This window comes from Ictidomys tridecemlineatus, chromosome 8 (assembly GCF_052094955.1).
Source record: "Ictidomys tridecemlineatus isolate mIctTri1 chromosome 8, mIctTri1.hap1, whole genome shotgun sequence".
NCBI lineage: Eukaryota > Metazoa > Chordata > Mammalia > Rodentia > Sciuridae > Ictidomys > Ictidomys tridecemlineatus.
The window spans coordinates 27,451,861-27,476,777 of NC_135484.1; the positions used below are offsets into that span (position 1 = coordinate 27,451,861).

Consider the following 24,917-nt stretch of genomic DNA (forward strand, 5'->3'; position numbering starts at 1 on the left):
TCATATTCAAACAACATTTTTTTAAAGTCAGTTTAGGTTGTCCCTCTAGTGCAGTTAACCGAAGGGATACAAAAATGTAAAGACTGCTCTGCAGGAGCTAAGACTTTTAATCACTCCTATGGTTACACATTTGGTACTCTGTCCTCATCTCTCTTTCCTAGGTAAAAGAAAAGACTTTCTAGCCAAATCGTATACTGAATGACTCATTCAACTCTTTCAGGACATCGATATTTAAAATCACATCTTCCAGACAACTGGCCTTTCATCATCAGCCAGACGTTTATCAGAGTCCTATGACATGCCATAGACCCACCTGAATTACCAGCTTCTCTTTATCATTTGCAGACCTGCCATTGGCAACAGAACCAGAATAGGAAGTGCTGGCTTTTACTATGTCTAATTCCAAATTGCAGTAAGTAAGAGGAAATTAGGTAAGAATAATGAGTACAAAGAGAGTGAACTAAGTACCAAAAGGGTACTTTTGGGCACCAATGATTTAATTGAAATGCCAGATGCCTATCAGATGTAATATGACTTTCTTACAGTAGAATGAGGTTTATTTTAACTACTGGCTAGACCCCACACATTCAGGCATGGCTATGACTTATGCAATTATATGGAGTCTGTAAAAGCAGTAATTTAGTTTTCATGGCTCAAAAGAAAGTTTGCTTCATATTAATCCTCTTTATATAAAGAGCTCAAATATTCTTCTTCACTGGACTAGTATGTTATTACCTAACTGTGCACTCCATATTCTCTAGAGCAAGATACTTTCAGCCACTGCTCAGAGTTTTCATTCTCAGAAAAGCCAAGATTGCTCATTCCTGCAGCACACATGCACTGCAAAGGCCATTCTGATCCTTTGCAAATATGCTCTGTTCTATCCACATCCCATCCCTTGGCCTCCTGCCCCTCATCTCCTAACAATAGGTAGTTCATAGGTAGCAGCTTAGACACTACTTCCTCAGGGAAGAATCCCTACCAAACAACCTTAATAAATTCAGGAATTAATAATGTTTCCATAGAATTCCAGGAACTCGTGTTACATAAGGAGGTAACATTTCCAGAGCCATGATGAAGTATTACTATCAATCTTATTTTAGAAATAATGAAAATATAGAGGTCAAGTAGCATGACCAAAGTCACACAATAGTGAGGAAAACAGAACTTGATCCCAGGCAGTCCAGCTCCAAAGTCCACGTACCTAATCATTGTGTTATAGTACCTCTCCTGCAAAGAACTTCACACCCCTTACCATCATGTGCTTCTAGTTTTTTCTTAGCATCTCTCTTTCTTACTGGACAATATGCTTTAGTAGGAAAGCTCTATTTTTTTCCTCACTTTAATCTCTTATGCCTAGTAAACAGATATTCGATAAATATCTGACTGAACCTGACAATGTCCCTCTCAACAATCAAAATAAACCTCGGATCTGTTTTTAAAATTCTTACTAGATGTTTATTAAAACTCTTATTATATTGTTTTAAAACATCTTATTAGATGGTTGCTCCCATATCTCATGTAATAACAATCAAAAATATTTAAGTCTTTACCTGTGAAAGGAATCCAGTTATAAGAGATTATACATTTATTATACATTATACATTTCCTATTATTTTATTCTCTATAAAAGAATATACAGTGCTATAGGAAATGTATGAAAACAAGACAAGCAAAAAAAAATCTGGTAAGTAGTTCCTTTGCCTGCTAATACATTGACATGGCTTGGTAAGCAATTTTCTTGTTTCCCTTGGAATGACTATGGCACAATAAGAGTTTACTGCTTACTACACCACAACTCCTTACAAAAGTTCTGCAGAATAGAAAACAAATTTTAAATCTTTTCAAATTTATGAAACAGGCTACTATTTGAAAAGCATCATGAAGGACTATGTCAATAAAATGGCAAATGTTTGGGGCTGCGGGTGTAGCTCAGTGGTAGAGCGCTTGCCTACCATGTGTGAGGCACTGGATTCAATTCTCAGCACCACATATAATAAATAAAGGTCCATCAACAACTAGTAAAAACGTTAAAGAAAGAAAATGGTAAATGTTCAATAAATCAACCTTCCAATGAGTTTTCAAAAATTCTAAACAGCTTTATTATATCCAATTTCATAGGGAAAGATTTTAAAAGGTTTTGTTGTGGTTGTTTTAAAGAACAGATTTTAGAGCTAAAAGGTTCAATGCTTTATTCATTAAATCCCTTCTGATTTATTTTAAGCCTTACATGTACCTAATTTAATGAAGACTGGCCTTCTAGAATCTACCTACCTACTTTTACTGAATCAGATTCACTCTTTCCCTCCTCAGCACAGGTAGTTTAGGTACTGCCTTCTCCCATTTTCTGTTCCCAACTGCAGAGGCTAAACCAGACCTAAGTGAGTCAAAACATTTCATCCCCTTCCTTGGGCAGAGTGACTGCTGCAGAGACATCCACATGTACCTATCAGAACCAATGACAGAATATAAAACTTTGAATGTCTACAAGAGAATCTCTTCCTTTCCTATTGGAAAAAGCTAGAAAGGATGTAGGGATTGGAGCTTTTGCCATCTTGCCAACATATGGTACCTGACACCAAACCAATAACAGGACAGAGACCTACATCTAACCAGCCTCTAAAGCCTAAGCCAGTTCTAGACTTTTCAACTGTGTCAGAACATAAATTATCTTCTTCCTTAATGCAGTTTGGGTCAGAATATTTTTCACTTTTAATTAAAGAAGTCCTGGATAACATGACTACTATTTGTATTTCTAACATAACACATGAAGTTAATATAATTAAACAGAAGCTTCTATGAAAGACCACTTTTTAAGATTTTTTTAAGTTGTTGATAGACATTTATTTATTTATTCATTCGTTCATTTATTTATTTATTTATACATGGTGCTAAGAATCGAACCCAGTGCCTCAGACATGCCTGGCAAGTGTGATACTGCTGAGCCACAGCCACAGCCTGAAGGATCATTTTTAAAAAATATTTTTTAATTGTCAATAGACCTTTATTTTATTTATTTATATGCAGTGCTGAGAATCAAACCCAGCGCCTTACCCATGCCAAGCAAGTGTGCTACCACTGAGCCACAGCCACAGCCACAGCCCCTGAAAGACCATCTCTATATATTATCCATTTTCCCTGTATGAGTAGTTTAAAAGTTAAGTATTCAGATTATACTGCTCATTCTACAATTAATCTTTTTCTACTGTTCAGTCTCATACACTGAATATTCTATGTGCAATATCCAGAGTCAATAATATAAAGTGCTTCACAAAAGCCAATGTAAAAGGAAGAGATATGTGTGACTTAGTTCAAATAAAGGCCTAATAGACACCATTCCACAGATGCTTAAATAAATGCAGCTGTATTAGTTCATGATTTTGTCACCAGATTTTATATTTGGTCACAGGCCTATAAAGAACATGGTTAAAAACAAATAAAGGTGGGGTGCAGGTGTAGCCTTGTGGTAGAACATGGGCTTAGCATATTCAAGGTCCTGGGTTCAATCTCCAGTATCCAAAACAAACCCCCCTCCAAAACAAATGAAGGCAATTTTAGAACTTTAAATGTTAACATAAACAAAACTGCATATCAATTACAGCAAGGTAGAATAATTGTTTTTAAAACTCTATCAGTAGTTTAAGTTTTACTTACTGGTATTTTTCCAAATATGCAAAATTATACTTATTATTAAAATTAATTCACTGTGAATGCTGCCAATTAGTGCCCTCAGCAGACATACCTTTACTTTTACTATTGTTGAAGGTGGAAATTTTTTATACCACTAATTCCATCTAGAGTTTGAAATGACCTCATTGAAATAGTACATATAAGGCCAAGGACATTCCTCCCCTAAGAAAATTATGTGAATGTAAATCAAATTAACATTCTATGTTAGGGCTTTTCACCAATGGTAAAAAATATAAAAAGGCAGAATTTAAAAAATTAAACTGAACTATGGTCATCTCACAGATCTGACTGACTACATGCATGAAATTCATCCTTTACGTTAAATTAAAAGCATAAAAGATGATTAACTCAAGTTATAGACATAGGTTAAATGGTTAATAAATTCAAAGTATATTAACATTGCTGTTTACTTAATATATATACAGCCTATGGTTAGCTGTGCCACAGAAAAATAAAATATCAAAGAAGAAATTCAGCCCTAGAAAAGGAAATATAAGTAGGAACAATATTTTAGTGGTCTCATCACAAAAGACTTGATATTTTGGAAAAGATTTAATTCAGATCATGGATAAGAAAGTTACAACTCAGATAACTTAGAAATTCTTAAAAGTGTGTTAATTTCATAAGTTCACAGATAAACTACTCTTCATTTTAGAAAATGTTCATTTTATCAAAGAACAAAATGTTTCTTAAATTAACTATGGCTCCATACATAGATATTACCATTATTCACAACTAGAATGTCAAAAAATTGCATAATCCAAGTGGATATATTTGTTTGCATAGAATTTACCTCAAAGTTTTTGTTTGAGTGTCTTCAACTTAATAATACTTCCAGAATTCACAAAAAATTTGGTTATTTTTAATTTTAAAGTTAAAAATAATAAAATAATGAAAATAATTTGTCATTATATTTCCTATGGAAACTACTTGTTATGGTTCTGAATATGAAGTGTCCCCCAAAATCTCCTGTGTTAATGCAGGAATGTCTGGAGGTAAAATAATTACACTGTGAAAACTGTAACGTAGTCAGTCCATCCTGGTTTAAATGGACTGGGTGGTAGCTGTAGCAGATGAGGTATGCTGGAGGAGGTAGACCACTGCAAGCATGCCCTAGAAAGGTTCATCTTCCCTGTAGCCCCTTCCTCCCTTATCCTCCTCTCTGCCTCCTGCCCACCTGGAGGTAAGCAGCTTCCCTCCCCCATGCCCTTCCACCATAATGTTCTGCTTCACCTTGGGCACAGAGCAATGGACTCATCTGACCATGGACTAAAACTTTGGAACTATGAGCCAAAATAAACTTTCCCGTCTCTAAGTTTCTTTTCTGTTGTTGTTAGGTAGTATGGTCACAGCAACTAAAAGCAAACTAAACACCATTCAACATAATTCAAAAACTCAGGGCACTGACATAATTTATTATCAAGAATAGAACACATCTTACCTAGTGGTTGCCTATCTTTGGATACTGCATAATTAAATAAGAAGATAATGCTAGAAGTACACTATTTCTTCCTCTAGTTATTGTCTTATCTCCTCCTCTAAACAAGTAACTGTGCATAAAAGTTTCCAATTATTTACCTCCCCTCAAGGTTTTATAGCAGGGGTCAGCAAACACTCTCTGTAAAGGGCTACACAGAAAGTATTTTTGGCTTTGAGAGGCATTAGGTTTCTATAACTACTCAATTCTGCCACTACAGTGTGAAAGCAGCCAGACACAACATACAAATGAATGGATATGGTTGTGCTCCAACAAAACTTTATTTATAAAAACTGTCAGAGAACCATTTTGACATGAGGCTAGCAGTTTGCCCAGGCGTGCTCTATTTCAAGATTTCTTCTACTTAGTCTTCCCTGACTCCTCTGATTTACTACAATGGCTTTGGTTACCAATCATGAGCCAAGGACACAATTTTTATTCACAAGACCAGACTTTTTAGCTCCAAACTCAACCTCTTGTTGACAACCCCCCTCCAATCACACCCCCTGCATCTCACAGGTTCAATACTGTTCTAAGACAAAAGATCTTCTCTTTCAAATTTATTATCTCAGTTATGACATTACCATCCACAAATCTGTCCTTGCCAGGAAACAAGGAGATATCCTTTAGGACTCAGATTCATTGATTCATTGGAAAGCAATTTGAGTCTCAGCTAATTCTTTTAAAGAGGTTAATAAAGAATGAAAGTTCTTAAGAGCACCAAAGAACAGTAACATGTTCCACTTTTCTCTGAATTTAGGGTACACAGTGCCACCTAATGGGGAAAAACAAGGCCACCCTCACTGCAAGTAAAGTTTTTGGTAAATTCAGATTTGTTTACCTGAAGCTGAAGCAAAACAACCAGGGATATGAGGAGACCAGATTGTGCTATAAATGACACTTTCATGACCTCTAAAGGTGCACAGAGACTTTTCAACAGTTGGATCCCACTACAAATAAATGAATAGATTAATTATTTAACAGAGATAAATTCAAATGTATGCTTTTACATATATTGCATGTACAATATACCATATATATTTACATATACACATAATACACATGTTATCTCAAGGGTTTAAGATCTATTTTCATAAAAAGCAAGGTGGTCTTTAAGGGGCCAAAATAATCAATGCTAAGCTAATTAGGTTCTAGCCAAAAGACTAGAAAATTTTAAGTTCTAATGTTCTAATATATCTTTTAAAAAGAAAATCGTTCAATTCTTAAGTTACAGAATAATACTTTGGAAAAGAAATTCAGTAGAAGCACGGGAGAAGAGAGTTTTTGTTTTTAAATACAATGCTGACATACCACTTTGACAGTCTGATCCCATGAGCCAGACACCACAAGCTGTTCACCTCTGGTTTGGCTCCAATCAACACTATATACCTAAAAACATTTAATGTGTTTAGAAAGCATAACAATATTAAATTGAATATTATATTTTATCTCTTTACAATGATAGCCAGCTAGAACAACCAATTTACTTTATTAAAACATCAAATAAAGTCCTAGCCATCTCAACATGATGTTTGAGAAATGGAAAGGAAATTCTGTCTATACCTCCATGCATACTCCTTGTAGAGACTCCAACTGCCCTTAATATGATTCTACAGGATATTTCCAAACCTTCTTCACTAAAACAAATTACACATATTTTTAAACCTACCAACAAATCATTGTTTGTAGCACCCATGAAGAAATGTCAAAGCAGATTAGAAAGTTACTCATCTAAAAAAAAAGCTTGCCTGGTCAATGTTTATCAGAAAGCATTAAAATTCAATTAATATCACTATCTGGCCTTTCTTTAAAAGATAAAAAAAAAAAGCTTATAGAAACCAGGTGATCCTTTCAGATCTCTTGGTAAACAGCTTTACTTATCCACTGCCACTATTATCTTTCACTGCTCTCAGGGAACCATTTCAAAACTTACATATGTGCATAATTATACTTGATGAAAGTAATCCTGACATGGACCTGAGTATATATCATTAAATATGACCAGCTAGAGGTTATTTTGAATCTTAAAACTCTTAATTTCCACATATACATAGGAAATATAAGTGTATGGGATTTACTGTGATAAGTAAGGGTTACTTGCTGTCTGCTTCTCAGTGCTATATACTGAGTCATGTTAGAGCCTGATGAAAAAAAAACCAGTAATACCAATACTGCCTTTACAATCTGGATGTTTTGTCACTTAGATGTGAAATCTTAAAAAGTAACACTTAGGGAACGTAATGACCTTAGCATATGGTATCTACTACATAGAAGTGAAGATTAAATGGGATATAAAACAAAGTGTTGAGAGCATCTGGCACCCAAAGCTAAATGAAGATTTTTGTTGTTATTAAAGTTTATTGTTGTTATTTTTGACTTTTCACATCAGCTTAGAGCAGGAGTTGGAAAACTATAACTAGTGGCCCAGGGCCAAAGTTGACCCTATGATTGATTTGTAAATAAAGTTTTATTGGAACATAGCCATACCCAATCATTGATAATGGCTGCTTTGTGTGCTGCTTGGGCTGAGTTTAGTACTTGTGACAGTTACTTGGTGGCCTAGAAAATCTAAAATATTTACTATATGGTCCCTTAATAGAGGAAATTTAGAGGATAAAGTCAAATTCTTTAGCTGTCAAGATCTTTAGCAATTGCTTCCAAACTCTTTTTTCTATCAATAACTAACAGATGCCCAACAGCTCTTGGCTTTTGCTGCCCCTTCTGTTTACTTTATGAGTGCTTCCTTTAGTATTCCAAGTGCCTTCCCTCTTGCATGAATATGGGCAGCAGGTGGGCCAGGACTAGAGTAGGGTATATAAGACACTCACTTAGCTACCCTAAAACTTGGTCATCAAGATAAATAATCTGTTAATGCAGTATTTTTAAAATTTAAAAATAATGCAAAAAAATCCATGATGAACAAAATGTAAAATTTTCTTTTTTTTTCCGGAACCTTAATAATTTTATTTTTTTTAAATTTAAAACTTTATAGTTTTAAATAGTACTACCCTTGCTGGGTACTATCCTCACTGGAGCTGCATTTAGGCTCAGAATGATTCCATTTTGCTTGTGAATTCTTCCTATCTAAGAACTTAAAGCTCCTGTTTATTTGTGAATTCCCATTTATCTGTCAAGATGTGGCCTCATTACTTCCCTTATGAACTGAAACTTCCCTGAAACCCCCAAGTGAGTCAGATGCTCCTTTTTGTGCACTCCACCAGCAGTTTGTACCCACTTCTAATCCAGCACTTGGCAAATTTTACTAAAAGTAATGTTAAATAACTGCCATACCTGCTAGATTTTGGAGACTCCTCATGAGCAAAACCACTGAGCTTTGAGTACACTATATTCATCACAATAAATGAGGCACTCATTAATTATTGGTTAAAATAATTTAGCTAATCAAATTTACTTTCACCACCTGCATTGTCACTGAGTACAGTATAGAGAACTGCTAGCTAAAGACTAACATCTTCAGCTCATAGCCCCCTGCCTCCTCACAACTCCAGTGTGATGCCAGAGTCAAAACCTTATGACTTGTCATTTCTAACACTGCAGGCACTTCCATCAGCTCAGACAGAACCCAGTCCTAGCAGAACAGAAGAGAAGAAAATTATGCTGATGACACTTTCTTATCTGTCACACAACAAAGTGGCAAGTAATAGGTCTCAAGAACAAAGTTAAGGACAGAACATGGTTAAAAATGGGATAATAGGGCCTGGGGTTGTAGCTTGTGGTTGGGCACTTGCCTAGCACAAGTGAGGCACTGGGTTCAATCCTCAGCACCACATAAAAATAAATAAATAAAATAAAGGTCTTGTGTCCATCTACAACTAAAAAAATTGTTTTAAATGGGAAATTAAGGAAACATAGTCAACTCAATCAATAAATACCTCACTTATCTTACTATGTTTAAAGTATTTGGACATAGTAAAGGAACTAGCAGGCTGGGAGATCATGCTTGAAAATGAAAGAACTACAGATATTAAGTTCAAAAGCGGTGTAAGATGGAAGATTCAGCTTGATGCCCAGAAGAAAAGACTTAAGTAGGGCTTTGAGGGCTGGCTAAAATGTCAGTAAGCAGAAATCAGAGATGACACAGTGACCCCAGATGCCTCCGGACATAAATAGCACCCTAGGGATTAGGGTTAGTGAAAGCAAGATAATACCAGGGTTTTGTCAACTATCAGTTATGGTGGCATTAACAAAAGTGGAACACTGGAAGGTGGACATGAATGTATAATTTTATACACACCAAGTTTGAAGTCACAGCAAGACAGCCAAGGGGAAATGTCTAGTATGAATATGGTTTGGACATTAACTTCAGGTTTTGAATAAAATTCAGAACCAGAAAGATATTTAAGGAGACAGATGAAAAACAATAACTGGATTTTGTTAATCCAATCTCAAATCAATTTGCTAATCTATTCAACAAACATTTATTAAGCATCTACTATGTACAAGGCACAAGGAAAGGAGCAGTTACAGTATTAGATAAGACTGACCCTCACAGATATTATATTTAAGCAGAAGACACTTATAAATAAAAATATGCATAATTTCAAGTTGCAATTTTAAAAACCTATTAAGAAAAATAAGGAAATCAGAAAATAATAACAAGGGCAGGGTCACTTCTCAATAAAATAATCAGGAACGACCTCTTTAAGCAGACATTTCAGTGTGAAAAAAGACTGGACTCTGCAAATATGAGAGGAAAGGCTTCAGATAGAACTAGAAAAGACTTTAAGTAGGAAACAAGTCTTCCATATCAGAGGAACAGCAAGGGTAAAGAGTTAGGAGTGATAACATCCTAAAGGATGGGGGTTAACAGTGTGTGTGTGTCACCAGGTGACGTGGTACACAACTATAATCCCAGTGATTTGAGAGGCTAAGGCAGAAGAATGGCAACTTCAAGAACAACCTCAGCAAGTTGATAAGACCCTGCCTAATAAAATAAAAGGAGCTTGGGCTACAGCTCAGTGGTAAAGCAACCCTGGGTTCCAACCCTAATACCAAAAAAAAAAAAAAAAAAAGTCTGTATGTAATCTCTCTGAAGAGATCCATCCTTTAACTGCTTTCCTCATCTATTCTTATTCACCTCTAATCCATTACCAGACTGCATTTTAAAAATTATAAAAATAATAACAATATTAAGACAAGTATGATGGCATATGCCTGTAATCCCAGCTTCTGACTAAGTCTTCAGATCTAACTTCCAAATTAAGGAAATAGAAAGGATAGAGGAAGAAGTTAAATACCACCACGAGGAAACAATTAGCCAAATCCAGAATATAAGACAGGACCAATAATTTGGTTGCTTGAGCAAGTAAATACTATGGGAAAGGTATTTAGATTAAGAGCCATAACAGCTAATTGTAAAATATGGACCTTATTTGGATACTGATTCAAATAAATCAACTGTAAAAAAGAAAATATATTTTTGTGATAATCAGGGATATAAGAATTACAAATTTAAGCCCAGCCTGGGCAATTTAGCAAGACCCTGTCTCAAAATAAAATAAAAAAGGGCTGGGCTCAGTGGTAGGGTGTTTGTCTAGCCTGTGTGAGACCCTGAGTTTGATCCCCAGTACTGCAAAAAAAAAAAAAAAAAAAAAAAGGAAGGAAAAAAATGTATAAATGTCACTCCCCTGTAAAAAGCCTTCCAATGGTTTCAGACTATGTGACTTCCAAACTTATCTTCACTCAACATTATGAGATTCATGTTGATTCATATTACCCAAAGGTCAAAATCATGCAAAACTATGCATGACTTAGGAATGCATACATAGGTAGTAAAGCTAAAAAGAAAACATAAATAGAAAATTGAGGTTAGTGGTTACTCCTGGGAAGAAGGAAGGAAAAAAGGAGAGAGAGGAGGGATAGGATTAGAGATGGGTAATCAGGGACTTCCATGGGGCAGGTAATGTTTTATTTCTTAAGCTAGATGGTGAATATGCAAGTGTTCAATATACCATTTTTTTACATTTTACATATATTTTGAATGTATTAAATATTTCATAGCTTTTTTTTTTTAATCTGCAATGACTTCTCACTGATCTTAGCACAATGACCACTGACTGTCGAAGGCCCATAGTCCATCCTTTTCCCCTTTCCTTTGCCTCTCACCCTACTCCTCTGGCCCCTCCATTTGAATAGTTCATTTCTTCTTTTACTACCTCAGAGTGGACATGGCAAATGATCAAATTAAATATAAAAAGGAAGAAAAATATGCAGCATTGGATTTTATGCTTTAAAAGCAGGGTCTTCTAAATGCCTACCTTATGTAATTACTCTTGGCAGTGGTGAAAAAAAATGAGAAAAATGGAAAAAGAAAAAAAATTTAAAACACTGAACAATGTTTTGTGCTGCTTTATGAAATCTGAACTTCAGCAAAACTAGTTTGAGAGGACACATTTTATTACTGAAACTAATTCCCAAAGAACTCATTTTTAATCTACTGTAAAATAATGCCCTTTTAAAGTTGGTCTATTTAATTAAAAACCATCAAATACAAACTATGCCCATAAATTTTTACTTATCTGTATCAATGCAAAGGATAGGGACACTGACTTTTAATTACTAAGCAATTAGAAAGGCTACAAATTTCTTTTAATGTAAAACTTAAATCTAAAAATAATTTTTCATTATGGAAATTTTAAAGCATGAACAAAATTACAGAGAATAGTATAATAAATCCCCAGGTACCTATTACACACTTTCTGTGACTATCAACATTTTTTGCCCATCTTGTTTTATCTGTCCCATTATTGACAGATTGACTCACTGCTAAAGTATTTAAATATCAGACCATTTTACTCATAAGTACTTTAGCAGACAAGGATTTTTTTTACATTAGTTATTAAGTTTTATGCATTTTCACCCCTAGCAAGATTAACAAGTCTCCAATATCAACTGACACTCAATTTATATTCTTATATTCCTGATTATCACAAAAATATATTTTCTTTTTTTACAGTTGATTTATTTGAACCAGTATCCAAATAAGGTCCATATTTTACAATTAGCTGTTATGGCTCTTAATCTAAATACCTTTCCCATAGTATTTACTTGCTCAAGCAACCAAGTTATTGGTCCTGTCTTATATTCTGGATTTGCTAATTGTTTCCTCGTAGTGGTATTTAACTTCTTCCTCTACCCTTCCTATTTCCTTAATTTGGAAGTTAGATCTGGAGACTTAATCAGATTCAGTTCAATGTTTTTGTAGCTTCCTATTATATTAGGAAGCATATAATTTCTGATTGACCCACTTTTAGTGATCCTAGATTGTTCAGAGACTGTTTCAATCTTAAATTAATGATTTTAACATCCATGGATGACCCTCGCCTACAGTCATTATTTCATTAGGGGCTACTAAATGATGATTTTCTAATTCTGTTATTCCTTCTGCATATATTAGCTAGGATTCTGTTATAAAAAAATTTAATCAATTTTTTGTTATTCTACAATAAAATTCACACAGAAAAGGCAAGGTAAATGCCTTGTTCCTTTATCTTTATTTATCAGTTTTCAGAATAAGGACTTGTTTATCATATTAATCTTTAATGATCAGTTATTTTCTAATAATTATAATTTTATGTATGAATGAAAATACATATATAACAGGGTGTGTATATACCCTATACTCCAATTCATTGCTATAATCCTTTGTTATATTCAAATTGTCCCATCTTTGACTAAAAACCACTTCCAGTTGTTTCTTCTGAACCTTGGACATGCAGCCAATGGCCCCTTGTAACGTTCTTGCTTTCTGACACAAAACATCCAATTTTAAGATAGTTTCTACTTACCCTATATTCCCATGTCTCTTATTTCTTATATTAAAAATTTTGGTTTCTGATGACATAATTACTGTTAAGCTTTATCCTGTGATATACATATAAGAATTTCAAATAATAGCATTGATTTTTCTGAATGCAGTTTAAAATTTTTACTGTTTATCAAAATCCCATTGGGGTGAACAATACTGGTTTCTTAAAGTCACTTGAAATCATTATTTTTAATACCTGATCATGGCGCCTTTTGGCAGATAACAATATTAATTTGTTTCTGTTTGTTTTCAATTTTTAGCATTGCCTTTTTCTTTCTGATTCAAATTGTGATTCCTAATTATATAAAATATTTCAATGAGCCTACCTAAAAAATATGGAGAAATCTTATATTCATCTTTGTCCTCATTCCCCTTTCTTCCCCACTCCCTTTAAAAGCCTTATTAGTTTTTTCAGTTTTTTCATCTTTCTATTGTTTCTTTTTTTTTTAAAGAGAGAGAGAGAATTTTTTAATATTTATTGAGAGAGAGAGAGAGAGAGAGAGAGAGAGAGAGAGAGAGAGAGAATTTTTTAATATTTATTTTTTAGTTCTCGGCGGACACAACATCTTTGTTGGTATGTGGTGCTGAGGATCGAACCCGGGCCGCCCGCATGCCAGGTGAGCGCGCTACTGCTTGAGCCACATCCCCAGCCCTCTATTGTTTCTTTTTGAAATATATACATATAAAATGTAATACATGTTTATAATAATGTAAAAAATTAAAATACGTATGCTTATATTGCTGTCTTACAAAAAATTCCTCATATATTTAAAAAGTTCTGCAAATAAATCCATTTCATATGAGCTTGCAGCAAAACTAAAAATAATTTCTAGTTTCATGATTTAAAATTATGAAATAAGATTGCATAATTCTCCTACATATGTTTCTTAATAGATTCTAAAATAAGAGAGATGGGGTTCCAATTCCCATCTATGGTTCACTCACTAACTTGCTTTGGAGACAAGTGTATTGTTGACACCTACACTGAGTAAATGAGAGCAATGACAGATACAGTAGCAGTAATCATGCATGAAAATTTTTCTTTACTTGAATACATTACAGTTTCCATCTATTTAAAATTATCATTTTCTCTAAAATTTTTTAGAAAGCCTTGAGATTAGATAAATGGACTGTGAATAATGATTTTGCAAGGTAAAGTAAATCACTCCCCTTATTAAAGATTTTTAAAATCTACATTTTGATTACTATAATCTTCAAAATACTAGACAATACACATATGATTACTATGAAATTAAGGCAGTGGCTTCCAAACACTGTACACAGAAATCATCTAGGAATCTTTAAATAATACTGATGGCTTGCTCCGATCCTTAGATGTTGTGAACTGACATGAAGACTTTTAAAAACTCCCCAGATGATGCTAACTAAAGTATGGCAAAGTCTGAGAACCACTGAATTAAAACAAGAATTTGCACATCTTTCTCATTTTAAATGCTAAAATTTCAAATGTCTGAAGGATTTGTCTAGTCCTATATAACAGCTGATGCTTTAAAAAAGTGGATTAAGTGGAACATGGGTAATGTTTATCCAGCCATGTGTGTCCTGCTTTATACCAACAGGGTGTGCCCAAAATCTATATAATCATTTTTCTCTTGAATTTTCACAGCATAAACTCCAATCCTGCCAGCCAGGCACAAGATAGAGGTCCATCATGAAATGACCTTTATCCCTCTTCCTTACCTCATCTTCCATCTTTCTACTACACACTTTAAGCTCCAATTAGACCAAAGAACTTGAGGTTGCCTGAATGTGTCACACTCTTTCACAGATCTTAACTTATGCAGATGCCTATTTCCATCACATATCATTTTTCATTTAGGCCATGCTTTTAAAACATAAGGATTAAAAAGTAACAATCAATATTGTTATAGACTGGATCAAGGTATTCCCTCAAAGCACAGTTAATATAGGAATGTTCAGAGGTGAAATGGTTAGATTATGAGAGTTGTAACCTGATCCGTCCATTAGTATGAATGAGCCAAATGGGTGATAGATAGGTAAGGCATGGCTGGAAGAGGTATGATGTTCTGCCTCACCTTCGGCCCAGAGCAATGGAGTCAGCTAATAATAGACTGAACCTCTGAAACTGTGAACCAAAATAAACCTTTCCTTCTCTAAATTATTCTTGTCAAGTATTTTGGTCATAGTAACAAAAAGCTGACCAATACAGATATTACATCCTACTGGCAGTAAAATCTAAAATGAGAGAATTGATTCAACTGATACCTAACTAGAAACTATTTTCCTCCACAATCACAAGTTTTACTACTATTTCAAACTATAAAGAAATCTTACTACAGTAACCTACTCTAAAACAAATGGCTGAATGTTTCTAAATATGAGAAAGAAAGTACATTGAGTCTAATTCCTTCCTCTAACCATTCCAATTTTTTTTTTTAAGGAAAAGAAGGGGAGGGGAGGGAAAGGGAGAGGAAGGAGGGGAAGGAAGAAAAAAATTCCTTCTAGACAGCAAATCTATTATGTAGCTTTAAATGTAAATATATATCTAAATGGATCACATGAGTGTTAAATGTATGAATGGTTGTCATTCTACATTAATATTCTTACTGGTACCCATCATTACAGCCTTCTCAGCACCTATCATTAATGAAGGGTGAATAACTGATTCATTTTTTTAAAGTTAACAAGATTTTAACCACATAGCACACCATTACTAAAAAATGTATAATCAAATATATTTTCTCCATAATAGGTTACTAAAAGTTTCATGTTTAGTTCAAAGTAAATTTTCATAAGCTATGCTCAAAAACTTTAATGAATTATACTTATAAAAATTCAGCAAATTAATAATCCTTGGTATTTTGACAAAATTTAACTATTTTAAAAAATTTTAATAAGTAATTTGAAAATGAAAAGCTGAAATAAACATTACATTGACTCTGCATCCTCCTATTTTTTTTTTTTTTTTTTGGTACTAGGGATTGAACCTAGGGCATACCACCACTGAGCTATACCCCATGTCCTTTTTATTTTTTAATTTGAGACAGAGTCTTGATTAAGTCACCCAGGCTGTCCTCAAACTTGGAATCCTCCTGCCTCAGTCTCCCAAGTAGCTGGGCCTATGCCACCATGCCTAGCTTGATTCTACATCATCTTTAAGGTCAACATAACTCACTATCAACAATATTGTGTCATAAATCATGAATCAGAAAAACAAAATTCTGGGTTTACACTCATTTTTTTCTCCTTCTTACTGAACTTTAAATTTTTTTTTATTTTCCCACTTCTAGTATATGTTCAGAAGTAATCTAAACAAAGGCATTTTGAGAGTTCAAAAGTAATAATGGCTTCAGCAAACACCAGTTAAACAATATAGAGAAGAATCTGATTGCTGCTTCAATGCCAACTTTAGAAGCTGTATACATATATAATGTTTTTCTTTCTTTTCAAATCACCAAGACCTTCATTCTTCAAGGCCTAAAATATCTGTCAGATCTCTCCTTTTTGATTCATCTAAACATCTGAAAATCGATTATAGGGCATTTGTCACAAGTAATCAAGTATTAAAATAAGTAAACAGAGACTTTCTAACACATTTTACATTTTTCTAATACCATTATAACAGCAAATGGTAATAGTTCATATTTATTCAGTGCTGGCTCTGGTCCAAGCACTCACAATGACCCTGATACAAATTACTATTATGCTTAGTTTACAAATGAAGAAACTAGGGTTTAGAAAAAAATAAGTAACTTGCCCAAAGTCACAGAACTGGTAAATTACAGAGCTAGGACTCATACCGAAGACTGACAGCAACCATGATGTTCACCCTTCCATAGGAGAAGACGGCCCATTGTTTGCTACTCTATTTTATAACATAGCTTCCCTGAACATACCAGTGAAAAACATTGAAACTGTGTACACTCATTCACTTACTAATTTATCAACAATATTTATAAACTCCTCAAAGCATTCATTTGACCTAAAATACTTTTTTAAGTGCTTCTTAGCACCTGGTATATACAATGTACAGAATGTGTTCCCCAAAAATTTGTCGTTGAAATCCTAACCATCAATGTGATGTCAGCAGGAAGTAGGGCCTTCAATTCAATCAGGTCACAAGGATTAAGTTCTCAAGAATGGGATTACTAGCCTTATAAAAGGGACTCTCAAGAGCTTGCATACCCTCTTTCTACCATGTGAATATACAATGTGAAGACAATGGTCTGAAATTTGGAAGTGGGCTCTCACCAAAAACTGGTCATGATAGCATCCTAATCTTGGACTCCCAGCCTCCAGAACTATGACAAATTTCTGTTGTTTATAAGCCACTCGGTCTATGATACCTTGCTATAGCATCCTGAACTAAGACAAAAATGAGTATCAAGAAGTGGAGTTGATGCTGTAACAAATACTAACAGGTTATCTTAGTTTATTATTACTAACCAAGCAAATTAATACAATAAAATAATGATAATAATAATAAAACCTAATTGTTCAAGCTACTTTTGTTGGGCTATTTATTACAAGGCATCCTAAATGACACAGATGCTCATAAAAATTGCATTTAAAAAGAAAATGAGTAGGGAAAATCTAGAATAATCAGTTGTAAAAAAAAAAAGATACAAAACAAAATGTTTTCAATTTAAAAAGTCAGTTTCATAATTATAGAATGATGTAAATCTGGTTTAACAGTTGTTCAAATAACAAAGATTTTCACAAGATTTTACTAGTGAATTCAAAGTAACCCACCGCTATGACACAGCTGAGAAAGATATACAGCCTTTTCAGGGAATATTATTAGAACCAGAGGCACAAGATTATGGTGGCAAAGTCTTACATAGCACGGCACTGATCATCACATTTCTGGAATAAATTAAGTATGCTACATTAAAAGAGACATAGAAAAACAGGAGAGTACCAAAGGAGGGTTTCCAGGAGTGTGAAAGATGTAGAGACCATGTAATAGGAGGACAGTCTAAAGAAATGACAAATGCACAGTTTGGAAAAGAGAAGACTAAAAAAGGGCATGATGGCTATTTTCAAGGGTTCTCCTAGAAAGGAGGGAGTGGACTTAGTCTCACTATTTCAGAAAAAGGCATGGGAAGCAATGCAATGCTGGGTGCTATTGGAGCTTTATTCAGGCATAGAAAAAGCACTTTTCCAACCATTAGGGTAACCTAAAAATCAAATAAGTTACCTCCTAAATATAGTGAAATTCATTTTCACTGAGATGAGTAAAGAACAAATGACCATCCATCAGGGAAATTCTAGAACATATTTCCCAGGAAATATATACACACCACTGATTGTATAAAAATGTTTTTAACTGGTATATACATTTTATTCACTATATATACTTTTAGCATACATTAAAAACATACTATAATGCTTTATATTTACTGTGTGTAAATGCACATGCTAAATTAGTTAACAATCCTATAACTTCACAAATATTACTATTTTAGAATAAATGAAGTAATAATTTGAAGTTGATTTAAAGAAAAAAATCAAATAAACATGACCCATTTTATGTAACTAGATGCATTATTTTATGATCCACCTTTTTTATTTAGAGAAGCAATAAAAGTCAACAAAAAAATTAAACAAAAAAACTCTTGAGGGAAAAAACATTTTAAAATGAAAGAAAATAAAAACATTATTTATAATACAGGTGGTATAAGAAGATGGTAAAACTCATGAAGGCACAAAATATGTCTGAATTTTGGAAATGTTGTACTATGAAAATTCTTTCACTGCATACCCTGAAACAAAATTCTTCCTTTAACAGTTGTCTTAATACTCTGTGATTCTCTAAAAACATGGTAATTTACAACTATATTTATTCAAACAACCTTCATGATATAACAAAGTAACTAAAACTTTTCACTATTTTCAGTACTAATCTTAGAAATATTAATTTTCTATACAATATTTCAAACTGAAATCAATATCAATGGACTCAAAACTTACACTGTTTTCTAAAACAGAATAGGCAATTCATAAATGTAAAAATGAAATGCACATTGTATTTAAAATGCATAATTAAGAAAACCCATTGGTGTAGTGTTTTTCTTATATACTAATAATTAAGGTCCTACTACTGGTACTGTTGGTTTTCTATTTTAACACAGAAGAAGTGAAAGTATTTCCTATATTTATAAATTTACAAAAATATTGGCAATAAAAAAGAAAAAATTATCTAAAATCCATGAGTGAAAATTGTTTATCTATTATTTTTTTACTCCCCATCCTTAAGTTGGGCACCAACTGTGTGCCCTAAGTTGCTTAAGGGGATTTCATTATTATATAAAAATCAATAAAATAAAAATGGAGTAGTTGAAAATACAAAACATTGTACAGAGGAGAGATATTGAATAGCACCTGTCTTCCTTCACTTTTTTTGGTCCCCTAATAACTAGTCTACTTTTTAAAATTTCATACTTCACCACTCTTAGAATTAATAATTCCAATTTTCACTTTATTGTTATTGGAAAACCAAATCTAATAAATGTTTTCATTATTCCCATGACACAATGAAAAATTTTTAAATGTTAAATTTTCAATAGCCACAACTATAAAAATCATATTTGTAAGCCTCATATAACCAATTTTTTCTCACAAATACTAATAAAAATTGATATATGTCCTCCCATAACCAATCTTTTCTCTAATAGTCTTACATCCAACAAGAATTTATTGATGGCCTACTATGGAACAGGCACTGCAGTTGATACAAATTTGAAAGTAAATTTGCAAGTTATCACCTGAAGGATCTGTTGCTACCTAAATTTTTAAACATTAAAAGAGAATGTCTTTACCATCCTGTTCCTTAAAAATATATATGTATTTTAGTATGACTAAAGCCCCAACTATTGCCTACGCTACACATGCATACACAGAAAATCTAGACACACAAACCAGATAGGATTTACATTTAAATTTTCTTTAGTACAGTCTGTCTCATATTCAGTATTTGGTGCTGTCTCAAATATATTCTGAAAATCCTCAGGAATCTTAATGAAGCCTAAAGATAATCTTGTGATGATTTTGTGAAAAGTCCGCCTACCCCTGTCTTAAGGCACCGCATGGAAAGCATATTCTTCGTGGCATAAAGTATGGGGCTCTCTGGGGGAAATGACGCTACCCACAGTATACTACTGGAGGCATTTTTACGGCCTAATGAGAAGCCTGACCTTTTCTTCTCTTTCCAGATCCTTAGGCCAACTTTATATTTGAATAATCAGATAATAAGTGACATCTAACATGTATAAGAAACGTTAAACTTGTCCCCTGAAAGCATTTCCTCAGATTTCAAAGTCTAAGAAAGAAAAACAATCAGCATAAAGAGATTCTCTTCCTACCTCTTGAGTGTGTTCTTTATAGACTTGTAGTGGCCCTGCAGCTTTGGCAGTGTCCCAGAGCTGCAGCGAGCCATCACCACTACAGGTGACAAGGACATGTTCATTGTTCTCACTCCAAGTCACGTCAAACAAGCCATCGTTCCAGTCAAAGCTATACCAGGATGAACAAAATCAAACAAAAATTTACACAGGAAGCTGAACAAAAATAGTAATTTAAAAATTATGAGTATTTTTCCTTAATTTATCTTTGTGTGCGTGTGTGTGTGATGGTAGTGCTGGGCCTGGTGCATATTTAGGAAAGCATTCTACCAGTAAGCTATATCACCAGCACCAGTTTATCACATATTTTAACATACATTGTCTCTTATGATCTTCACAATATGGGAGAAGATAAGTTAAGCAGGTACTTGACAGAGGAAACAAGTTCAGAAAGGCTAGAAGAATACCCCAGGTCATATACGTAGAAACGGAAAAGCTGAATTAAAATTAGGTCTCCTGACTACTAATATGGAACTACTTACACAGGAGTATTCTACCATACATGGGTTCTAATTTTTGTGACTCATAGGATAGCCCAGCAAGCATAGCAAAGTATGAATGTAACTTTTATGTATGTATCAAAGTATGAAATTAACTTTTCCCATAAATCTTTCACCTAAGTCAGGCATGGTAGCTCATGCCTATAATCCCAGTAAGGCTAAGGCAGGAGGACTGCAAATTCAAGGCCAGCCTCAGCAACTTAGCAAGGTACTAACCTTAAGCAATTTAGTGAGAATCTGGATATATATATATATATATATATATATATATATATATATATATATATATATAGAGAGAGAGAGAGAGAGAGAGAGAGAGAGAGAGAAAAGAGAGGAAGGAGGGAGGGAGGGGGAGCGCAAGCAAGCTGGGGATGTAACTCAGGAGTAAAGCATCCCTGGTTTCAATCCCCAGTACAAAAAAAAAAAAAAAAAAATCCCCCTAAGCAGGAAACAGTTAAACAGTTATTTTCTGAGAGAATTTCCCTTTTTTCCCTCCCCCCTTTGACTAACCCTAATGGAAGTATTAGTGAGCCCAAAAGTCCAAGAGGCAAGACAGGCATGGAAGGAAAAGAAGAAAGACACAGGATAATCCACAAGATGGGTAATTAGCTCCTGCATTAGGAAAGTTACACTATATTAAGACAGGAAAGACAAGCAATGACATACCTTATACTAATTATTTCACTTTTTAAGTTTAAATTTTATAATTTATAAATGGATACTGAAGAATAAGTTTTAGAAGTAATGTGGCATAGTTATAACTTAATGGCAAAAACAATTTCTATACTATGCAAATGCTAAAGTTCCTTTTGTAATGCAAATTAAAACATCTCTCCTTGGTCAAAAAGATTCAAATCCTAATTCTATTAAGACTTTAATAAAACAGAGAATACATGTTTAATAATTAAAGCCATCTTACCTTCTAAAAATTCTAAGACCAGATTCACTGTGATCCAATATCAGTAGGGTTCCACAGCCTAAAGATAAAAATGTCAAGGTCACACTGCCAGGTAAACATCTAGATCAAGGAAGTATCAAATACTGGGTACCTGATTTTACTACCACAGATTTCTTCCTGAAGTTATTAGGACCATGTATACGAAAAGATTAGAATTGTGCTATTAGTTTTTCATATTGTGCTTCAATCATTAAATATTCAAATTACCATCTCACCTGTGATTAAAATCCAGACACAGCACTAATAAAGAGAAGAGAGATTTGAATACCTACTCTGATAAGGCAAGGTACTAGGCACACAAAACTTCCAAGCTGGGGTTATCATCCCTATTGACAGATGAGAAACCTCAGGCTTACAGATCCCTCATGACTATGATCCTTGTACTAAATCACCCTGCCTTGCCAATATAAAATACATCCAACATGGGATTCTAAGACAAAATATGAATGTGGAAACATCAAATATTTGGTGAAAAAGTTATAATATTAATAATATCAGTTGTTTACCAGCAATGAATTATTTTACTAAAGAACTAATGTATTTTTTTCTTTGGGGCACTGGTGATTGAATCCAGGGGTGTTCTGTTACTAAGCTACATCCCAAGCCCTTTTTCATTATTATTTTAAAATTTTGAGACAGGATCTGCTTAGTTGCCCGAGTTGGCCTCCAACTTACAATCCTTCTGCCTCAGCCTCTCCAGTAACTGGGATTTCAGTCATATGCCACTGTGTAAAGCAAGAACATATTTTAAAAAGCTATATATGGGCTGGGGTTGTGGCTCAGCGGTAGAGCACTCACCTTGCCTGTGCGAGACCCTGGGTTCGATCCTCAGCACCACATAAATATATATGAATAAAATAAGGGTATTGTGTCCAACTACAACTAAAAAATAAATATTTAATTTAAAAAGTTATATTTATCTTTACAGAAATCAAGGCAGAAAGAAAGCTCTTCATTAAACATGGTTGATTAAAAAAAAATACCAAGTCCTTTAAAAGAAGTTTTTGGAAAAGATTTAAAGCAATATTTCAGACTTTTTAATCTCGAACCTAACTGGTGGGCAAGGACTGTAAACATGACATGCCAGACTAAGAGCTAATGATAAAGATATATATAAGGAGGGGCTGGGGATGTGGGTCAGTGGTAGAGTGCTTGCCTACTATGCACAAGACCCTGGGTTCAATCCCCAGCACTGCAAATATATATATATGTGTGTGTGTGCAGTCCTGGGGAGGTGTGTGTGTGTGTGTGTGTCAGGCAGCACTGGAGACAGGTGCGGTCCTGGGGGAGGTGTGTGTGTGTGTGTGTGTGTGTGTGTGTGTGTGTGAGGCAGCACTGGAGACAGTGCGGTCCTGGGGGAGGTGTGTGTGTGTGTGTGTGTGTGTGTGTGTGTGTGAGGCAGCACTGGAGACAGTGCGGTCCTGGGGGAGGTGTGTGTGTGTGTGTGTGTGTGTGTGTGTGTGTGTGTGTGTGTGTGTGTGTGAGGCAGCACTGGAGACAGTGCGGTCCTGGGGGAGGTGTGTGTGTGTGTGTGTGTGTGAGGCAGCACTGGAGACAGTGCGGTCCTGGGGGAGGTGTGTGTGTGTGTGAGGCAGCACTGGAGACAGTGCGGTCCTGGGGGAGGTGTGTGTGTGTGTGTGTGTGTGTGTGTGTGTGTGAGGCAGCACTGGAGACAGTGCGGTCCTGGGGGAGGTGTGTGTGTGTGTGTGTGTGTGTGTGTGTGTGTGTGTGTGTGTGTGTGTGTGAGGCAGCACTGGAGACAGTGCGGTCCTGGGGGAGGTGTGTGTGTGTGTGTGTGTGTGAGGCAGCACTGGAGACAGTGCGGTCCTGGGGGAGGTGTGTGTGTGTGTGAGGCAGCACTGGAGACAGTGCGGTCCTGGGGAACTTGGGCTTGCCTACTATGCCACTTCCACACTGGAACTGGCAAAGGTGACCACCGCCAGACCAGCTCCCCACGCTTTGCAAGCGAGGAGAGCTGAGCCGGCCGGCTGCTCTGCTTCCCCCTGGCGTTGGCTGGTGGCAGCTTCTACCCTCGGAGGCACTTTCCCAGGAGCGGGAGAAGCCAGCGCTCTACTGGCGCCCGCCCTCCCCCGGGCTCACCCGCGATGCCGTAGTGCTGCGCGGCGGCGCAGGCCAGGCGGCCCGGCAGGTACGGGGAGAACTCCGCGGCGTAGCCGTGACGGCCCGGCACCCGCAGCGTCCGCGCCGCGCTCATCCCTCCCGCCTTGCCGACCCGGCCGCGGAAGCAGTCGCCAGTCGGAGGTGCACGGAGGCGACTCCCTGACAGAAGTTACCGGTCCAGGAAGAGCAGGCGGAAGTGACAAGGCCGGAGCCCCGGATCCTAGATTCCGATTGGTCTGCAACAGAAAGGGCGTTGACTCCGGCGAAGACCATTTTTGTTTTGGGTAAAACAAAACTGATCTGCTCCAGCTGAGACGATTTACAAGTAACTAGGGAGGGATCTAGAGTTAAATAGTATGATTTCAGACAATTGTTGATCTCAGCCTCCACTGAGAAGCTGTTTTTTTTTTAAATTAAGTCTTTGAACTTTAGATTGGCATCAGAAATTTTTCTGATGATTACAGAATGAGACAAGCTACAGCACTCTGAAACCACTTAGCGAGTTCAAAAGGCAATCTCAAGGGAAGTTGAGTCAATATTTAAGTCAAGCGCCAGGTAAAGCAAAGGGAAAAAGACGTTATCGTGAGCAACTATTTTTATACGTAGAGATGTATAGATATCTCTATATAGATATCCTTGGGCTATTCAGGAAAACTAGGGTTTATGAATTCATTCTGGTCATTTTCCTCTACATTTTCTTGCATTGTCTCACACATGAGATTTTGAGGGACATCTAATATCTAAACCATTACAGCATGCTTAAAATGCAGAAAGTAACACTGAACTTAACAGTTTAGATGTAGATTCTCTGGTCATTGAACATATTCAGGTGAACAAAGCACCTAAAATGTGCCATAACCCTTAACAGAGCTCATGATTGGATTGACCTATACATGAGTTCCCCTGCCACATTGAGATGACCCTCATTTACAAGGAATAAATTGTTCCTCAACAGAAA

The 24,917-nt window shown here is 35.4% G+C and overlaps 1 protein-coding gene across 2 annotated transcripts in view; it reads right to left on the minus strand.

The window, feature by feature from the left end:
- Pex7 (peroxisomal biogenesis factor 7) overlaps positions 1–24,165 on the minus strand; it is a 62,623-nt gene extending 38,458 nt beyond the window's left edge. For both annotated transcript variants that reach the window (XR_013424817.1, XM_005329797.4), the window contains exons 1-5: positions 23,939–24,165; positions 21,800–21,857; positions 20,342–20,492; positions 6,479–6,556; positions 6,009–6,117 (exon numbers count right to left, since the gene is read on the minus strand). Coding sequence is in view for 1 of the 2 variants with exons in the window: in XM_005329797.4 (XP_005329854.2) it covers positions 6,009–6,117; positions 6,479–6,556; positions 20,342–20,492; positions 21,800–21,857; positions 23,939–24,053 (511 nt within the window). In the remaining variant the exon portion in view is untranslated. The remainder of the gene's footprint in view (positions 1–6,008; positions 6,118–6,478; positions 6,557–20,341; positions 20,493–21,799; positions 21,858–23,938) is intronic.
- Positions 24,166–24,917: the final 752 nt, after the last annotated feature.